General features: G+C 44.0%; 1 protein-coding gene across 2 annotated transcripts in view; it reads left to right on the top strand.

Annotated features, from left to right (window-relative positions):
- The first annotated feature begins 86 nt into the window (after positions 1–86).
- Positions 87–19,848, top strand: part of eif3h (eukaryotic translation initiation factor 3 subunit H) — a 109,900-nt gene continuing 90,138 nt past the window's right edge. The window contains exons 1-2 of one of the 2 annotated variants that reach the window (XR_016483497.1): positions 87–258; positions 13,231–13,387. Coding sequence is in view for 1 of the 2 variants with exons in the window: in NM_001165087.1 (NP_001158559.1) it covers positions 151–258; positions 13,231–13,387 (265 nt within the window). In the remaining variant the exon portion in view is untranslated. 2 annotated transcript variants of the gene reach the window in all.

Below are 19,848 nucleotides of genomic sequence, written 5' to 3' on the forward strand. Positions count from 1 at the left end.
ACTGTATGTAGATATGACTGTATCCAGTCTCTGAATAATGGCTCTACACTCGGAACTATTTATTATGTAACCATTTACCCCAAGCGTAGAAAGCCGGTGCACTCTGTCCCACCCTCTCTTTCCTCCCTCTTTTTTTCGGCGTGTTTCAGAATGGCTACTCGCAAGGAAACACCGTCGACACCAACCGCGCCGATGGCTTCCACGTCTCCGGGAGCAACTTTAGATTCACCCGTGAAACAGATTCAGATCGAAGGGCTGGTGAGTTAAATACGAGGTTATTTCTGTCCGTTTTTGGAGGCTGTGGGACCCGGATAGACTGGCTGGAAAGTGTGGCTATGCTAGTTAGCTTTAGCATCATGGCGGACTCAAGCGGGATGTATGGAATGTGTCCTAACTGTTAAATGTGGTCGGATAGTATCGCTGTCTGTACCATCTGTTGTTGTTGTGACAATAAAAAGCCCGATTTACCAGACATTAACACCAGGGTCTTGTTGCTAACGTTAAATGTGGTTAGTCCTGCCATACTGTGTTGGATCTTCTCTAGCCATCTTGTCTCAAGAGGACCACAATGGAAATAATCCAGTTAACCTCGATTTTATTCATGTGCATGTATAAGGCTTTTCAGTTTTATGTGTGCTTGTTTTTTATTTTTTTAATGGTCGAATTAATAAACTAAACTAAAATACTTTTTTTTTCATGTAGAAAGGGAAAGTGACGTCACTCCTGCCATACGGCTGAAAATCCATCTCAGACTATGTAGTTTAACAGGGGTGGACAAGTACCCCGTTTTCATACTTGAGTAAATGTAGAACTCTTAAAAGAAAATGACTCAAGTAAAAGTCACCTAGTAAAATACTACAATAGTAAAAGTCTTAAAGTATTTGGTTTAAAATGTACCCAAGTATCAAAAGTAAAAGTATACATTTAAAATGTCTTATATTAAGAGAACCAGACGACGCAATGTTCTTGTTTTTTTACATTTACGGATAGCCAGGGTCACAGTTAAACTCTCAGACATAGTTTACAAACGAAGCGTTTGTGTTTAATGAGTCCTCCAGATCAGAGGCAGTAGAGATGACCAGGGATGTTCTCTGTTTAGTGAGTCCTCCAGATCAGAGGCAGTAGAGATGACCAGGGATGTTCTCTGTTTAGTGAGTCCTCCAGATCAGAGGCAGTAGGGATGACCAGGGATGTTCTCTGTTTAGTGAGTCCTCCAGATCAGAGGCAGTAGGGATGACCAGGGATGTTCTCTGTTTAGTGAGTCCTCCAGATCAGAGGCAGTAGGGATGACCAGGGATGTTCTCTGTTTAGTGAGTCCTCCAGATCAGAGACAGTAGGGATGACCAGGGATGTTCTCTGTTTAGTGAGTCCTCCAGATCAGAGGCTAGTAGGGATGACCAGGGATGTTCTCTGTTTAGTGAGTCCTCCAGATCAGAGGCTAGTAGGGATGACCAGGGATGTTCTCTGTTTAGTGAGTCCTCCAGATCAGAGGCTAGTAGGGATGACCAGGGATGTTCTCTGTTTAGTGAGTCCTCCAGATCAGAGGCAGTAGGGATGACCAGGGATGTTCTCTGTTTAGTGAGTCCTCCAGATCAGAGGCTAGTAGGGATGACCAGGGATGTTCTCTGTTTAGTGAGTCCTCCAGATCAGAGGCAGTAGGGATGACCAGGGATGTTCTCTGTTTAGTGAGTCCTCCAGATCAGAGGCAGTAGGGATGTCCAGGGATGCTCTTTTGATAAGTGCGTAAATTAGACAATTTCCTGTCCTGCTAAGCATTCAAAATGTAACGAATGCTTTTGGGTTTCAGGGAAAATGTAAGGAGTAAAAAGTACATTATTTTCTTTAAGAATGTAGTGGAGTAAAACCTAAAGTTGTCAAAAATATAAATTAAGTACAGATACCCCCCAAAAACGTCATAAGTACTTTACACCACTAGTAGTTAGTCTGTAGCAATAACTGGGAGCGTAGACACAGTTCACTAACTGGGAGCGTAGACACAGTTCACTAACTGGGAGCGTAGACACAGTTCACTAACTGGGAGCGTAGACACAGTTCACTAACTGGGAGCGTAGACACAGTTCACTAACTGGGAGCGTAGACACAGTTCACTAACTGGGAGCGTAGACACAGTTCACTAACTGGGAGCGTAGACACAGTTCACTAACTGGGAGCGTAGACACAGTTCACTAACTGGGAGCGTAGACACAGTTCACTAACTGGGAGCGTAGACACAGTTCACTAACTTGGAGCGTAGACACAGTTCCCTAACTGGGAGCGTAGACACAGTTCCCTAACTGGGAGCGTAGACACAGTTCCCTAACTGGGAGCGTAGACACAGTTCCCTAACTGGGAGCGTAGACACAGTTCCCTAACTGGGAGCGTAGACACAGTTCCCTAACTGGGAGCGTAGACACAGTTCACTAACTGGGAGCGTAGACACAGTTCACTAACTGGGAGCGTAGACACAGTTCCCTAACTGGGAGCGTAGACACAGTTCCCTAACTGGGAGCGTAGACACAGTTCCCTAACTGGGAGCGTAGACACAGTTCCCTAACTGGGAGCGTAGACACAGTTCACTAACTGGGAGCGTAGACACAGTTCCCTAACTGGGAGCGTAGACACAGTTCCCTAACTGGGAGCGTAGACACAGTTCACTAACTGGGAGCGTAGACACAGTTCACTAACTGGGAGCGTAGACACAGTTCCCTAACTGGGAGCGTAGACACAGTTCCCTAACTGGGAGCGTAGACATAGTTCAAAGAGATGTTGCCATGACTGTCAATTTGAGGCACATTCATGTTCAGGCGTCAAACAAAACACAGTACTCAAACAAACAAAAAAAGCTCACAAATGAACTGGAAAAACAGAAATAACAGATTTGCATCTAGGCTACATTGACCTTTTCTCCTGCACTACCTCCGTTTTGCCAACAGAGGACGACATTGTTTTACTGCTAGTGAAATCTCCTAATCAAGCTGCAGTAGAAAAAAATAAAGAAGTCGTTTTATGCTTCACGTTTTAATCAGAGGAGAGAAGAGGAACTTGACCGGGCAGCTGCTGCTAGAACACGATTTGATCGTCCTCGTTATAAATCAACAGCCAGACTAGAGGACTAAAAGGTTCAAATAAGAGTCTACTGTGTATGGTTTAATAAGTGCTTGGCTGGTTAGATACAAGGAGATTTGTTATGAAGAAATATGGACTCATTTTGGGGAAATAATTGTCTGCTCGCATCTCAAATAGCACCCTATTCTCTAATATAGTTCACCACTGGTCTAAAGTAGTGCACTATATAGGGAATAGTGTGTCATTTAGGATTCAGGATTTGTTTGTCTGTGAAATACACCGCATTCGTTCATTTTGGGGCTTCCGAGTGGCTCAGCGGTGTAAGGCACTGCAACTCGGTGTTAGAGGCGTCACTACAGGCCCTGGTTCGATCCCGGGCTGTATCACAGCCGGCCGCGATCGGAAGTCCCATAAGGCAACGCCAGTGGTAGGCCGTCATTCGTAAATAAGAATTAACCGACTTGCCCGGTTGAGTAAAACATCTGACCCACCTGTGGTTGCTGCCTGCCTGGTGCTAGATTGGATCATTGTGAAGGCAGCCTGCCTGGTGCTAGATTGGATCATTGTGAAGGCTGCCTGCCTGGTGCTAGATTGGATCATTGTGGTTGCTGCCTGCCTGGTGCTAGATTGGATCATTGTGAAGGCAGCCTGCCTGGTGCTAGATTGGATCATTGTGAAGGCAGCCTGCCTGGTGCTAGATTGGATCATTGTGAAGGCTGCCTGCATGGTGCTAGATTGGATCATTGTGAAGGCAGCCTGCCTGGTGCTAGATTGGATCATTGTGAAGGACAGTTATTCCCAGTGTAGCTAAACTATTCACCTGCTCGGGGGTACTTGGAGCCAGCCAGCTAGTTGCCATTCCATTGCATCATGCTAAGTCAAGAGATCTAGAGTCAGGATGGCCAGGATGTCCTGTTCAAACAGAAGCAGGATCTGTTTTATTTCTGTAGATGCATATGGATCATTTATAAAGCCACACATCTAATGTTATTAGTCACATGCACCGAATACAACTGATGTAGTAGACCTCACAGTGAAATGCTGAATACAACAGGTGTAGTAGACCTTACAGTAAAATGCTGAATACAACAGGTGTAGTAGACCTTACAGTGAAATGCTGAATACAACAGGTGTAGTAGACCTTACAGTAAAATGCTGAATACAACAGGTGTAGTAGACCTTACAGTGAAATGCTGAATACAACAGGTGTAGTAGACCTCACAGTAAAATGCTGAATACAACAGGTGTAGTAGACCTCACAGTGAAATGCTGAATACAACAGGTGTAGTAGACCTTACAGTAAAATGCTGATTACAACAGGTGTAGTAGACCTTACAGTAAAATGCTGATTACAACAGGTGTAGTAGACCTTACAGTAAAATGCTGAATACAACAGGTGTAGTAGACCTTACAGTGAAATGCTGAATACAACAGGTGTAGTAGACCTCACAGTGAAATGCTGAATACAACAGGTGTAGTAGACCTTACAGTGAAATGCTGAATACAACAGGTGTAGTAGACCTTACAGTGAAATGCTGAATACAACAGGTGTAGTAGACCTTACAGTGAAATGCTGAATACAGCAGGTGTAGGTAGACCTTACAGTGAAATGCTGAATACAACAGGTGTAGTAGACCTTACAGTGAAATGCTGAATACAACAGGTGTAGTAGACCTTACAGTGAAATGCTGAATACAACAGGTGTAGTAGACCTTACAGTGAAATGCTGAATACAGCAGGTGTAGGTAGATCTTACAGTGAAATGCTGAATACAACAGGTGTAGTAGACCTTACAGTGAAATGCTGAATACAGCAGGTGTAGGTAGACCTTACAGTGAAATGCTGAATACAACAGGTGTAGTAGACCTTACAGTGAAATGCTGAATACAACAGGTGTAGTAGACCTTACAGTGAAATGCTGAATACAACAGGTGTAGTAGACCTTACAGTGAAATGCTGAATACAACAGGTGTAGTAGACCTTACAGTGAAATGCTGAATACAACAGGTGTAGTAGACCTTACAGTGAAATGCTGAATACAGCAGGTGTAGGTAGACCTTACAGTGAAATGCTGAATACAACAGGTGTAGTAGACCTTACAGTGAAATGCTGAATACAACAGGTGTAGTAGACCTTACAGTGAAATGCTGAATACAACAGGTGTAGTAGACCTCACAGTAGAAATGCTGAATACAACAGGTGTAGTAGACCTTACAGTGAAATGCTGAATACAACAGATGTAGGTAGACCTTACAGTGAAATGCTGAATACAACAGGTGTAGTAGACCTTACAGTGAAATGCTGAATACAACAGGTGTAGTAGACCTTACAGTGAAATGCTGAATACAACAGATGTAGGTAGACCTTACAGTGAAATGCTGAATACAACAGGTGTAGTAGACCTTACAGTGAAATGCTGAATACAACAGGTGTAGTAGACCTCACAGTGAAATGCTGAATACAACAGGTGTAGTAGACCTTACAGTGAAATGCTGAATACAGCAGGTGTAGGTAGACCTCACAGTGAAATGCTGAATACAACAGGTGTAGTAGACCTCACAGTGAAATGCTGAATACAACAGGTGTAGTAGACCTCACAGTGAAATGTTTACCAGTATATCAGTACCAGTATAGAGACTATATAGTCTCTATACCGGTACCCCCCTGTATATAGTCTCGCTATTGTTATTTTACTGCTGCTCTTTAATTACTTGTTACTTTTATTTCTTATTCTTATCGGTATTTTATTTTTAAAAACTGATTTGTTGGTTAAGGGGCTCGTAAGTAAACATTTCACTGTGAGGTCTACTACACCTGTTGTATTCAGCATTTCACTGTGAGGTCTACTACACCTGTTGTATTCAGCATTTCACTGTGAGGTCTACTACACCTGTTGTATTCAGCATTTCACTGTGAGGTCTACTACACCTGTTGTATTCAGCATTTCACTGTGAGGTCTACTACACCTGTTGTATTCAGCATTTCACTGTGAGGTCTACTACACCTGTTGTATTCAGCATTTCACTGTAAGGTCTACCTACATCTGTTGTATTCAGCATTTCACTGTAAGGTCTACTACACCTGTTGTATTCAGCATTTCACTGTAAGGTCTACTACACCTGTTGTATTCAGCATTTCACTGTAAGGTCTACTACACCTGTTGTATTCAGCATTTCACTGTAAGGTCTACTACACCTGTTGTATTCAGCATTTCACTGTAAGGTCTACTACACCTGTTGTATTCAGCATTTCACTGTGAGGTCTACTACACCTGTTGTATTCAGCATTTCACTGTGAGGTCTACTACACCTGTTGTATTCAGCATTTCACTGTCAGGTCTACTACACCTGTTGTATTCAGCATTTCACTGTGAGGTCTACTACACCTGTTGTATTCAGCATTTCACTGTAAGGTCTACTACACCTGTTGTATTCAGCATTTCACTGTAAGGTCTACTACACCTGTTGTATTCAGCATTTCACTGTGAGGTCTACTACACCTGTTGTATTCAGCATTTCACTGTGAGGTCTACTACACCTGTTGTATTCAGCATTTCACTGTGAGGTCTACTACACCTGTTGTATTCAGCATTTCACTGTAAGGTCTACTACACCTGTTGTATTCAGCATTTCACTGTGAGGTCTACTACACCTGTTGTATTCAGCATTTCACTGTAAGGTCTACTACACCTGTTGTATTCAGCATTTCACTGTAAGGTCTACTACACCTGTTGTATTCAGCATTTCACTGTAAGGTCTACTACACCTGTTGTATTCAGCATTTCACTGTAAGGTCTACTACACCTGTTGTATTCAGCATTTCACTGTAAGGTCTACTACACCTGTTGTATTCAGCATTTCACTGTAAGGTCTACTACACCTGTTGTATTCAGCATTTCACTGTGAGGTCTACTACACCTGTTGTATTCAGCATTTCACTGTAAGGTCTACTACACCTGTTGTATAGAGACTATATACAGGGGGGGGGGGGGTACCAGTATAGAGACTATATACAGGGGGGGGTACCAGTATAGAGACTATATACAGGGGGGGGGGGGGTACCAGTATAGAGACTATATACAGGGGGGGGGTACCAGTATAGAGATTATATACAGGGGGGGGTACCAGTATAGAGACTATATACAGGGGGGGTACCAGTATAGAGTCAATATGTGGGGGCACCGGTTAGTCGAGGTAATATGTACATGTAGGTAGAGTTATTAAAGTGACTAGATGATAACAGAGAGTAGCAGCAGTGTAAAGATGAACCCTTAGGCAAAAAATGAACAGTTAGGCCATTGATTTATAGACCTAATTACATTGGAGTTTCCTCTCTCTCCTCAATTTTCTCAGACAATTAGGCGAAGACGAGGGCTGTTTCGTCGTCTCCACTGCCTCCGCCTCATTGTTCTCCATCTCAACATGCTGGTTTCATTCAGTTATTATGCACATAGCAACATAGGGAAAGGTGCCAATTCCACAGTGCACTGAAAATGATGTTTCAGAACCGCGGACAGCGACCGTAATGACACGGGAGAAAGTGCTGTTGTTATAAAAACATGACATTAGACGGTGATCGGCGGCTGGCGTGGCTGAGGTTTTTCTATGTAGAGGGACTATCGGCAAAGCCAATAGAGAAGGGCAGGTGTCGGCCCCATATATTGGTCATTCTCTATTGATCAACTTGGAGTCACGCGATGAGTTTAACCAGCATTTTTTATTGTTGTTGCAATAGTCACTGATCTGGCTTTCAAGTCTATGAAAATGTCATTTTTTTTGTAGTTGTGACAAACAGCACAAATCAGTGTTCATTGATACTCTTGTTTTCGTAGTGTCTGCTCTGAACTGCAGGTTTGAGGAATGGAGACATAAAGGTTATCGGTAGAAAGGTTAACTTGTCTATTACAGTAACATACTGTCTAAATGTGTTTTGGTGTCAATATGTCCCATTTCTGTTGGATCAAACCTCAAAATGTAACTAGCGAGTTGAAACCGCTTGTCAGACAGGAAGATGAGGCCAGGGGGAGGGGCTTGGCGTGAGAGGCCGGGGGGGAGGGGCTTGGCGTGAGAGGCCGGGGGGGAGGGGCTTGGTGTGAGAGACCGGGGGGAGGGGCTTGGTGTGTGAGGCCAGGGGGAGGGGCTTGGCGTGAGAGGCCAGGGGGGGGGGGGGGCTTGGCGTGAGAGGCCGGGGGGGGGGGGGCTTGGCGTGAGAGGCCAGGGGGGGAGGAGCTTGGCGTGAGAGGCCGGGGGGGAGGGGCTTGATGTGTGTGTAAACCTTAGAGGAAGAGGCGATGCGAGAGGTTTTACTCTCGCTAAAATCTGTCCACAATAAAGGCCAATGTGTTTCTATGGGGCTATTTCTGGACCTAAGCTTGTCGCCTGTCTTCCCTCCTTTGGGTCAACGAGTCCCATTGTTAGGGGCGGAGACGTGCATCTCTTCAATATATACAGATCTTTGTTCAGTTCAGATAAATGGTGCCAGTCAAGTTTGGACCCCTACTCAGGGGTTTTCTTTATTTGTTAAAACCATTTTCTACTTTGTAGAATAATAGTGAAGACATGAAAACTATGACAAAATATATTTTAGATTCTTCAAAGTAGCCACCCTTTGCCATGATGACAGCTTTGCACACTCTTGGCATTCTCATTCACTGGCAGTGTATATCGTGAATCACCCATCAGTCTGAAAAAATGTAGCTATGATTTTTAGGTCATATGACCCGGCCCTACATGGCAGTCATGTGGCCCTCCACGGCAGCCGTGTGGCCCGGCCCTCCACGGGGGCCCACCGAGGCCCGGCTCTACACGGGGCCCTTGCCAGCCTTACCAACAGTTCTATTGAGCGTTGCACCAGGTCATCGGGGTGGAGGCCTCAGTCAGCTACTTCAGATGCTTGGCACGTACAAACATTCCACATCGTAGATCCTGAGTCACTCACATCCAGGCGACTCAAAGCTCACGTTTTATTTCTGACATCGTGTTGCCTTCACCTTCAGAATGTGTTACTGTGTCTGTGGGGCTCGTGATTTATGGCCTGGAATTGAGGATGGAAGTCAGCAGGGTTTTCACCTACGATTTCATTATTTATTTTTGTTTGTTGCGTGATTCAATTTTAAACCTGTTTAGATTTTTACAATTTTAGTGCCCACACACATATCAATCTTCTCCACGTGAAGTTTGCTGCCACCAGCTGTTGAGCAAGATCGATCTGAGGTAGAAGAGAAACCTACCTAATAAAGTCCAACAGGCTTTACTTGCAATACCTGATGGTATTTATATGAAGACTGAATATCATCACAAAGCCACTACTAGCTGATTTTTAACCCGCAGTCCTTCAGGAGATGTGGGACGATCGATCTGTCACGGTTCCAGCTCTGTTGTGGCGCTCCATAATTTTTGTTTTTGAGACGTGATGGAAGGATTCATGTGGCTGGGTGAAGGTTTAGAATACGTGACGTGGTGGAAGGATTGGTGTGGCTGGGTGAAGGTTTAGAATACGTGACGTGGTGGAAGGATTGGTGTGGCTGGGTGAAGGTTTAGAATACGTGACGTGATGGAAGGATTGGTGTGGCTGGGTGAAGGTTTAGAATACGAGACGTGATGGAAGGCTGGGTGAAGGTTTAGAATACGAGACGTGATGGAAGGATTGGTGTGGCTGGGTGAAGGTTTAGAATACGAGACGTGATGGAAGGCTGGGTGAAGGTTTAGAATACGAGACGTGATGGAAGGATTGGTGTGGCTGGGTGAAGGTTTAGAATACGAGACGTGATGGAAGGCTGGGTGAAGGTTTAGAATACGTGACGTGATGGAAGGCTGGGTGAAGGTTTAGAATACGTGACGTGATGGAAGGCTGGGTGAAGGTTTAGAATACGTGACGTGATGGAAGGCTGGGTGAAGGTTTAGAATACGAGACGTGATGGAAGGCTGGGTGAAGGTTTAGAATACGTGAGTGTTGACAGACTTTAATCTGACCCGGTGGCTTTGAGAGAGGAAAGAAGGACGTTTGCAGCAGTGATAGAGGGGGAATAGGCCTTTAAAAGGTGTCTGTTCTGTCCCTATAAAACGTAGACGGAATCCAGACTTGGAAAAAAACGATTTTTTTCAACAATATAAAACAAATCTATTGAACTTGGGAATCAAGTAAATGCCGTGTCCCGAGTCTTACCACTTAATGTAGCCGTTAGCGATGATGCTAACGAAAAGCCTTCTGGTAGATTAAAAGTTCCCCCCAAAAAAACCTTCTCAATTAAATGTTAAGTACGAAGTAGCCAATGTTCACCTGGCAGAATGACCACCTCATGAATATTTTAATATATGCAGAGGGTTTTCTGTCACCTGGCAGAATGACCTCGTGAATATTTTAATATATGCAGAGGGTTTTCTGTCACCTGGCAGAATGACCTCGTGAATATTTTAATATATGCAGAGGGTTTTCTGTCACCTGGCAGAATGACCTCGTGAATATTTTAATATATGCAGAGGGTTTTCTGTCACCTGGCAGAATGACCTCGTGAATATTTGAATATATGCAGAGGGTTTTCTGTCACCTGGCAGAATGACATCATGAATATTTTAATATATGCAGAGGGTTTTCTGTCACCTGGCAGAATGACCTCGTGAATATTTTAATATATGCAGAGGGTTTTCTGTCACCTGGCAGAATGACCTCGTGAATATTTTAATATATGCAGAGGGTTTTCTGTCACCTGGCAGAATGACCTCGTGAATATTTTAATATATGCAGAGGGTTTTCTGTCACCTGGCAGAATGACCTCGTGAATATTTTAATATATGCAGAGGGTTTTCTGTCACCTGGCAGAATGACCTCGTGAATATTTTAATATATGCAGAGGGTTTTCTGTCACCTGGCAGAATGACCTCGTGAATATTTTAATATATGCAGAGGGTTTTCTGTCACCTGGCAGAATGACCTCGTGAATATTTTAATATATGCAGAGGGGTTTCTGTCACCTGGCAGAATGACCTCATGAATATTTTAATATATGCAGAGGGTTTTCTGTCTCCTGGCAGAATGACCTCATGAATATTTTAATATATGCAGAGGGTTTTCTGTCTCCTGGCAGAATGACCTCGTGAATATTTTAATATATGCAGTGGGTTTTCTGTCTCCTGGCAGAATGACCTCGTGAATATTTTAATATATGCAGAGGGTTTTCTGTCACCTGGCAGAATGACCTCATGAATATTTTAATATATGCAGAGGGTTTTCTGTTCAGACCCCTCTTGTTGGTGGAGAGCACATTATACACTTTTATAACTTTGATTTCCGGCAATTCTGTGTTTTTATTTTACCATCGAGTGTAGATGTTATTTTTGTTGCAATTTTTAAAGCCCCTTTCCTGCGATTCTACATATTTCGCAGTGTGTGTGTGTTCATGTGATATTTCAGAGACTCCCAACATTCTTCGGTGCCCCGGGAACAGTGGGTTAACTGCCTTGCTCAGGGGCAGAAGGACACATTTTCACCTTGTCCGCTCGGGGATTCGATCCAGCAACCTCTAACCACTGGGCTACCTGCCCGCATCTTAGGACTCCCCCTGGTCTGTTATTCCCCATGGCTCCCTGGTCTGTTATTCCCCATGGTTCCCTGGTCTGTTATTCCCCATGGCTCCCTGGTCTGTTATTCCCCATGGCTCCCTGGTCTGTTATTCCCCATGGTTCCCTGGTCTGTTATTCCCCATGGTTCCCTGGTCTGTTATTCCCCATGGTTCCCCATGGCTCCCTCGTCTGTTATTCCCCATGGTTCCACATTGGCTCCCTGGTCTGTTATTCCCCATGGCTCCCTGGTCTGTTATTCGCCATGGCTCCCTGGTCTGTTATTCCCCATGGCTCCCTGGTCTGTTATTCCCCATGGCTCCCTGGTCTGTTATTCCCCATGGCTCCCTGGTCTGTTATTCCCCATGGCTCCCTGGTCTGTTATTCCCCATGGCTCCCTGGTCTGTTATTCCCCATGGTTCCACATTGGCTCCCTGGTATTAATAACCAGTAGGGTGCCTCAACCTCTCCTCTGTTCCAGCAGTGTGAGATTGTCTGTTGGTCTTGACCTGCTTCTGCTCTTATCAATGTGATTTATGAAGAACTCTTGTGACTTGTTGTTTTTCAGCTTGTTACTCTTGTTTTATTCACACCATTGTCCTTCTTTATCTTCCACTTATCTTCCTCGTCTCCGGTGTGTTCTCTCTAGAACAACACGAGCGCTAAAGGTCTCTGACCCGTCATCCCTCCATGGTGTCTATTTTTATGTTTATGTTTATTTCACTTTTATATAACCAAGCAAGGCCAGTTGAGAACAAGTTCTCATTTACGACTGCGACCTGGCCCAGAATAAAGCAAAGCAGCGACACACAACAAACAACAACAACAGAGTTACACATGGAATAAACAAACACACAGTCAATAACACAGTAGACATAAAATCTATATACAGTGAGTGGAAATGAGGTGAGATTAGGGAGGTGAGGCAATAAATAGGCCGTAGTGGTGAAGTAATTACAATTTAGCAGTTAAACACTGGAGTGATGAATGTGCAAGTAGAGATACTGGGGTGCAAAGGATACAAATACAAGTAACACTATGGGGATGAGGTAGTTAGATGGGCTATTTACAAATGGGCTATGTACAGGTGGGCTATGTACAGGTGCAGTGATCTGTGACAGCTGGTGCTTAAAAGCTAGTGAGGGAGATATGAGTCTCCAGCTTCAGAGATTTTTGCAGTTCGTTCCAGTCATTGGCAGCAGTGAACTTGATGGAGAGGCGGCCAAAGTAGGATTTGGCTTTGGGGGTGACCAGTGAGATATACCTGCTGGAGCGCCTGCTACGGGTGGTTGCTGCTATGGTGACCAGTGAGATATACCTGCTGGAGCGCGTGCTACGGGTGGGTGTTGCTATGGTGACCAGTGAGATATACCTGCTGGAGCGCATGCTACGGGTGGGTGCTGCTATGGTGACCAGTGAGATATACCTGCTGGAGCGCGTGCTACGGGTGGCTGTCCACACAGTCAGGATTGTTCCCTGAGTCTAGTGGAGACCAATAATCCTCTATAGTGTCTGGCTTGGTCCAGTTTCTGACCAAATACTTTGTCTTGCCCTTTTTCTGAAATTCTCTCTCTCTCTCTTTTCTTCCCACCCCCCCCCCCCCCCCCAGGTGGTCCTGAAGATGATCAAGCATTACCAGGAGGAGGGTCAGGGTAGTGAGGTGGTTCAGGGTGTACTACTGGGCCTGGTAGTGGAGGACAGGTTAGAGATCACCAACTGTTTCCCCTTCCCCCAACACACCGAGGACGACGCCGACTTTGACGAAGGTACGTGAGAACACCGGGTTTGTGCTTCGAATTGGAAAACCTACTGCTATTCTGTGTGTGTCCTTCAGTGTGTGTGTGTCCTTCAGTGTGTGTGTGTGTCCTTCTGTGTGTGTGTGTCCTTCTGTGTGTGTGTGTCCTTCAGTGTGTGTGTGTACTCTGAATGTTCAGTGTTTCTCATTATGTCTCCCGTGTGTCAGTCAGTACCTCATCAGAGATCATTCTTCTGACCGCAGCCCCTGCTGCTTTCTGTATCAAACCCTGTTTCTCCGGGCATCTTGTGTGGCACACAGTCAAACTGACTGACAGGCAGAGTCTGACCCGAGGAAGGGAAAGGTCTCTCCAATCATGTCCCTCATTTCTCTCACTAACAAGCTACGGTACTGAATTCTGGGTAATAACCTCGAGCATGAGAGGTTGCTAAAGGTCGTTAGTATCAGAGGTCTGGATGTATGTTAGTGAGCCAATCAGAGGTCTGTTTGTAGTAGTGAATGGAGAACAGTGACTCTGAGATATCTAGTAGGTCTGTAGTAGTGAATGGAGAACAGTGACTCTGAGATATCTAGTAGGTCTGTAGTAGTGAATGGAGAACAGTAACTCTGAGATCTGGTAGGGCTGTCTGTAGTAGTGAATGGAGAACAGTAACTCTGAGATCTGGTAGGGCTGTCTGTAGTAGTGAATGGAGAACAGTAACTCTGAGATCTGGTAGGTCTGTCTGTAGTAGTGAATGGAGAACAGTGACTCTGAGATATCTAGTAGGTCTGTAGTAGTGAATGGAGAACAGTAACTCTGAGATCTGGTAGGGCTGTCTGTAGTAGTGAATGGAGAACAGTAACTCTGAGATCTGGTAGGGCTGTCTGTAGTAGTGAATGGAGAACAGTAACTCTGAGATCTGGTAGGGCTGTCTGTAGTAGTGAATGGAGAACAGTAACTCTGAGATCTGGTAGGGCTGTCTGTAGTAGTGAATGGAGAACAGTAACTCTGAGATCTGGTAGGTCTGTCTGTAGTAGTGAATGGAGAACAGTGACTCTGAGATATCTAGTAGGTCTGTAGTAGTGAATGGAGAACAGTAACTCTGAGATCTGGTAGGGCTGTCTGTAGTAGTGAATGGAGAACAGTGGCTCTGAGATCTGGTAGGTCTGTAGTAGTGAATGGAGAACAGTGGCTCTGAGATCTGGTAGGGCTGTCTGTAGTAGTGAATGGAGAACAGTAACTCTGAGATCTGGTAGGGCTGTCTGTAGTAGTGAATGGAGAACAGTAACTCTGAGATCTGGTAGGGCTGTCTGTAGTAGTGAATGGAGAACAGTGGCTCTGAGATCTGGTAGGGCTGTCTGTAGCTGTCTAGGGAGGAATGGCTGTATGGTAGTGACTACTAGTGAGTGTATAGCTGTCACCCAGATGGTAGGATTTGTCCTCTGCCTCTCCCCTTAGTTAATAAGTCCCCCTATGGGGTTCCCCTGCAGGAGATCCTGGGATTTCCGTGGCCCGGTTCCCTTTTTTTTAGGTCCGTTTCCCCTGCCATAAACCCTCACTGTCGACTACGTCTCAGTAGGCCACGCCTCCACCAGACCCGTCTCAGTAGGCCACGCCTCCACCAGGCCCGTCTCAGTAGGCCACGCCTCCACCAGGCCCGTCTCAGTAGGCCACGCCTCCACCAGACCCGTCTCAGTAGGTCACGCCTCCACCAGACCCGTCTCAGTAGGTCACGCCTCCACCAGACCCATCTCAGTAGGCCACGCCTCCACCAGACCAGCCCATCAATTCCACCTGCTTTTCAGTCTTTTTCATATCAGACACGGTGATGTCATTATTAGCAAAGAAAGGTTTAGTCAGGCCTACGGTATGGAGCCACTTGTCAACACCTGTACATTATTTAAACCGTTTGTTGGTAAAGTACTAAATGAATATTGTAATAATGCTGTTCTGTAGTCTAGGCCTATCCATATATAAAAGTTTAAAACCTGATGAATTCTAGAAGCTGTTGATGAATGCTGTGTTTTATGTATCTGCTGAATATCAACTGTTGGGGTGGTAAGAGCTCTCAGCTCCTCACAGCTGATTGGTCAGTCATGTGTTCTAATAAGCCCAGTCTCTGCACGACAGTGACCCATGACCCCAACAGAATAGTGGTGCCCTGTAGTGTACAAAACAAATGGAAATTAACAGACAGCAGAGAAACAGGCTAAAGTGGTATAGGGCAGTAGAGGCGCTTGAAGATTTGTTTTTGGGTCTGGGAAAAATTAAACTTTAAAAATAAATAAATTATAAACTCATTTAATGCAATTCTATGTAATTATACATGACTGGAGAATTAACAGATTTTTTAAAATGTATACTCAAATGATTGGCTGCTTTGACTCTGACAAATGGAGAATGTGAGATCATTAAAAAAACGACCTGGTCTTGAATCCATCAATAGTCAAGGTGTGTGGAAGAGAGACGCATGGTACAATATGAGGATGTTATAGTCCCGAATAAGCTTTCTAGTTTCACCCACTCACCCAATGATGTGCAGCTCGCTCACAGGCGATGGCCAATGGGCTCGTGCCTAAAGCCCGTCTCTCTCTTGTTTTAGTTTGGTAAACAACACTGTTCGAGTCAATAGGTCTATTTGGAAGTTTTAATAAAATATATGTTTTGTAGACTACATACAGTCTTTGTCTCAGCAGCTCTCCAAACTGTGCTGTCCCGCCATTTCTATTTTAAATATTGCTAAAGGCCTGTTTTGTTGTTGTTGCTGCAATGCTGTTCACTGACAGATTTGTTAAGCGTTACAGACTGTAGGCGATGCCTTGTGATTGGACTATACACAATCCACAGCTAGGCTATTAAAAAAATAAATAAGCTATCGATCCTCCGTGGCTAAATTATAGACCCACTCCTAGTGTAGTATTCTGAATTATTTCATTTATTTTATTATTATTTCTGTGACTTTGGCCAAATGTATTTCAGTTTATCAGGGTTGTGTTAGCTCCACCCGGACCCTTCCCCTGGCTGTGACTCTATCAGGAAGTAAATGCTGAAGGACCCTTCCTTCCCATGGCTATGACTCTCAGGAAGTAAATGCTGAAGGACCCTTCCTTCCCATGGCTGTGACTCTGTCAGGAAATAAATGCTGAACAACCCTTCCTTCCCATGGCTATGACTCTATCAGGAAGTAAATGACGAAGGACCCTTCCTTCCCATGTCTGTGACTCTATCAGGAAGTAAATGATGAAGGACCCTTCCTTCCCGTGGCTGTGACTCTATCAGGAAGTAAATGACGAAGGACCCTTCCTTCCCATGGCTGTGACTCTATCAGGAAGTAAATGATGAAGGACCCTTCCTTCGCATGGCTGTGACTCTATCAGGAAGTAAATGATGAAGGACCCTTCCTTCCCATGGCTATGACTCTATCAGGAAGTAAATGATGAAGGACCCTTCCTTCGCATGGCTGTGACTCTATCAGGAAGTAAATGACGAAGGACCCTTCCTTCCCATGGCTGTGACTCTATCAGGAAGTAAATGCTGAAGGACCATTCCAACCATGGCTATGACTCTATCAGGAAGTAAATGATGAAGGTCCCTTCCTTCCCATGGCTGTGACTCTATCAGGAAGTAAATGATGAAGGACCCTTCCTTCGCATGGCTGTGACTCTATCAGGAAGTAAATGATGAAGGACCCTTCCTTCCCATGGCTATGACTCTATCAGGAAGTAAATGATGAAGGACCCTTCCTTCGCATGGCTGTGACTCTATCAGGAAGTAAATGACGAAGGACCCTTCCTTCCCATGGCTGTGACTCTATCAGGAAGTAAATGCTGAAGGACCATTCCAACCATGGCTATGACTCTATCAGGAAGTAAATGATGAAGGTCCCTTCCTTCCCATGGCTGTGACTCTATCAGGAAGTAAATGATGAAGGACCCTTCCTTCCCGTGGCTGTGACTCTATCAGGAAGTAAATGACGAAGGACCCTTCCTTCCCATGGCTGTGACTCTATCAGGAAGTAAATGATGAAGGACCCTTCCTTCGCATGGCTGTGACTCTATCAGGAAGTAAATGATGAAGGACCCTTCCTTCCCATGGCTATGACTCTATCAGGAAGTAAATGATGAAGGTCCCTTCCTTCCCATGGCTGTGACTCTATCAGGAAGTAAATGCTGAAGGTCCCTTCCTTCCCATGGCTGTGATTCTATCAGGAAGTAAATGCTTCCTTCCCATGGCTATGACTCTATCAGGAAATAAATGAAGTTCAACTCTAGAGAGATGAGGTGCAGGCTCATATCTATCAGAGCGGAGCGAGGGAGGAGAGAGATCATTGAAATATCATCTGGTTCTGTGAGAGATTGAGGAGTACTTCTCTCTCTCTCTCTCTCACCACAGCAATGGCCACAAGTTGGTCTACAGGCTACAACGTTGTGCACATCATGAACCCAATCCGGCCCAACCCGAAATCAATCATTTGTTGTTCCTTCGACCACGAGACACTTAAGTTCAGTCGGGTCATTGCAGCACATGTAACCATGTTGATGACAACGATGCTGTTTTCACTTTGCATCTTAATATAAATCCACTAGTGTTCTGTAGTGACACTATTAGTTTGTGTTTCTTACATCTGCAAACATCTAGTTTGTCTTTTTTCTTAGCAAGTTGGGACCTTGTTAGCCGCTAATGCTAATCGCTAGGTAGCTAGCTAATAAATGTACTGAGTCAGAGCAAACGTAGCTAGCTAATAAATGTACTGAGTCAGAGCAAACGTAGCTAGCTATACAGCCTGATAATACCAGTGATGGTGTAGACCTAAATCAGCATGTTGTTTGCTCAACAGTATCTTCTAAATCAAAGAGGAATACAAGAAGCGTGAATATGTTAGCGACATGAAGTAGCTAAGAGAGAACATTTAATGTAGCCAAAGATTATAGGGTCCCCTAGGAAACACTTATCAACACTTTGGTTCCTACCCTGTCACAATAACTCCTCCCTGGCATTTTCATTCGTTGTCATGTCAAACAACACTGTATTCAAAGTCCCCACTGTTATTTATATTCTGACTATATAATTAGAATAATCATTTATATTTCCATGACTTCAACAGTATACCCAAAGTGTTTTGATCAAAATCACAAGTCGAATCGTTATTGCAACATTTGGTTCAAAGTACGGAAAAAAATGCAACAAAAATATATATTTTTGGGGGGTGAAAGTTGAATTGGACTGTATAAACCAATCAGAATGGAGAGAGACTAATTGACATCACTTAGTGGCAACACATACATTCCAATTGACATCACTTAGTGGCAACACATACATTCTAATGACATCACTTAGTGGCAACACATACATTCTAATGACATCACTTAGTGGCAACACATACATTCTAATGACATCACTTAGTGGCAACACATACATTCTATTGACATCACTTAGTGGCAACACATACATTCTAATGACATCACTTAGTGGCAACACATGCATTCTAATGACATCACTTAGTGGCAACACATGCATTCTAATGACATCACTTAGTGGCAACACATGCATTCTAATGACATCACTTAGTGGCAACACATGCATTCTAATGACATCACTTAGTGGCAACACATACATTCTAATGACATCACTTAGTGGCAACACATACATTCTAATGACATCACTTAGTGGCAACACATACATTCTAATTAACATCACTTAGTGGCAACACATACATTCTAATGACATCACTTAGTGGCAACACATACATTCTAATGATATCACTTAGTGGCAACACATACATTCTAATGACGTAGTGGCAACACATACATTCTAATGACATAGTGGCAACACATACATTCTAATGACATAGTGGCAACACATACATTCTAATGACATCACTTAGTGGCAACACATACATTCTAATGACATAGTGGCAAAACATACATTCTAATTAACATCACTTAGTGGCAACACATACATTCTAATGACATAGTGGCAACACATACATTCTAATGACATAGTGGCAACACATACATTCTAATGACATAGTGGCAACACATACATTCTAATGACATAGTGGCAACACATACATTCTAATGACATAGTGGCAACACATACATTCTAATGACATAGTGGCAACACATACATTCTAATTAACATCACTTAGTGGCAACACATACATTCTAATTAACATCACTTAGTGGCAACACATACATTCTAATGACATCACTTAGTGGCAACACATACATTCTAATGACATCACTTAGTGGCAACACATACATTCTCATGACATCACTTAGTGGCAACACATACATTCTAATGACATCACTTAGTGGCAACACATACATTCTATTGACATCACTTAGTGGCAACACATGCATTCTAATGACATCACTTAGTGGCAACACATACATTCTATTGACATCACTTAGTGGCAACACATACATTCTAATGACATCACTTAGTGGCAACACATACATTCTAATTAACATCACGTAGTGGCAACACAT

This window comes from Oncorhynchus mykiss, chromosome 2 (assembly GCF_057628025.1).
Source record: "Oncorhynchus mykiss isolate SJ-2025 chromosome 2, ASM5762802v1, whole genome shotgun sequence".
Lineage (NCBI taxonomy): Eukaryota > Metazoa > Chordata > Actinopteri > Salmoniformes > Salmonidae > Oncorhynchus > Oncorhynchus mykiss.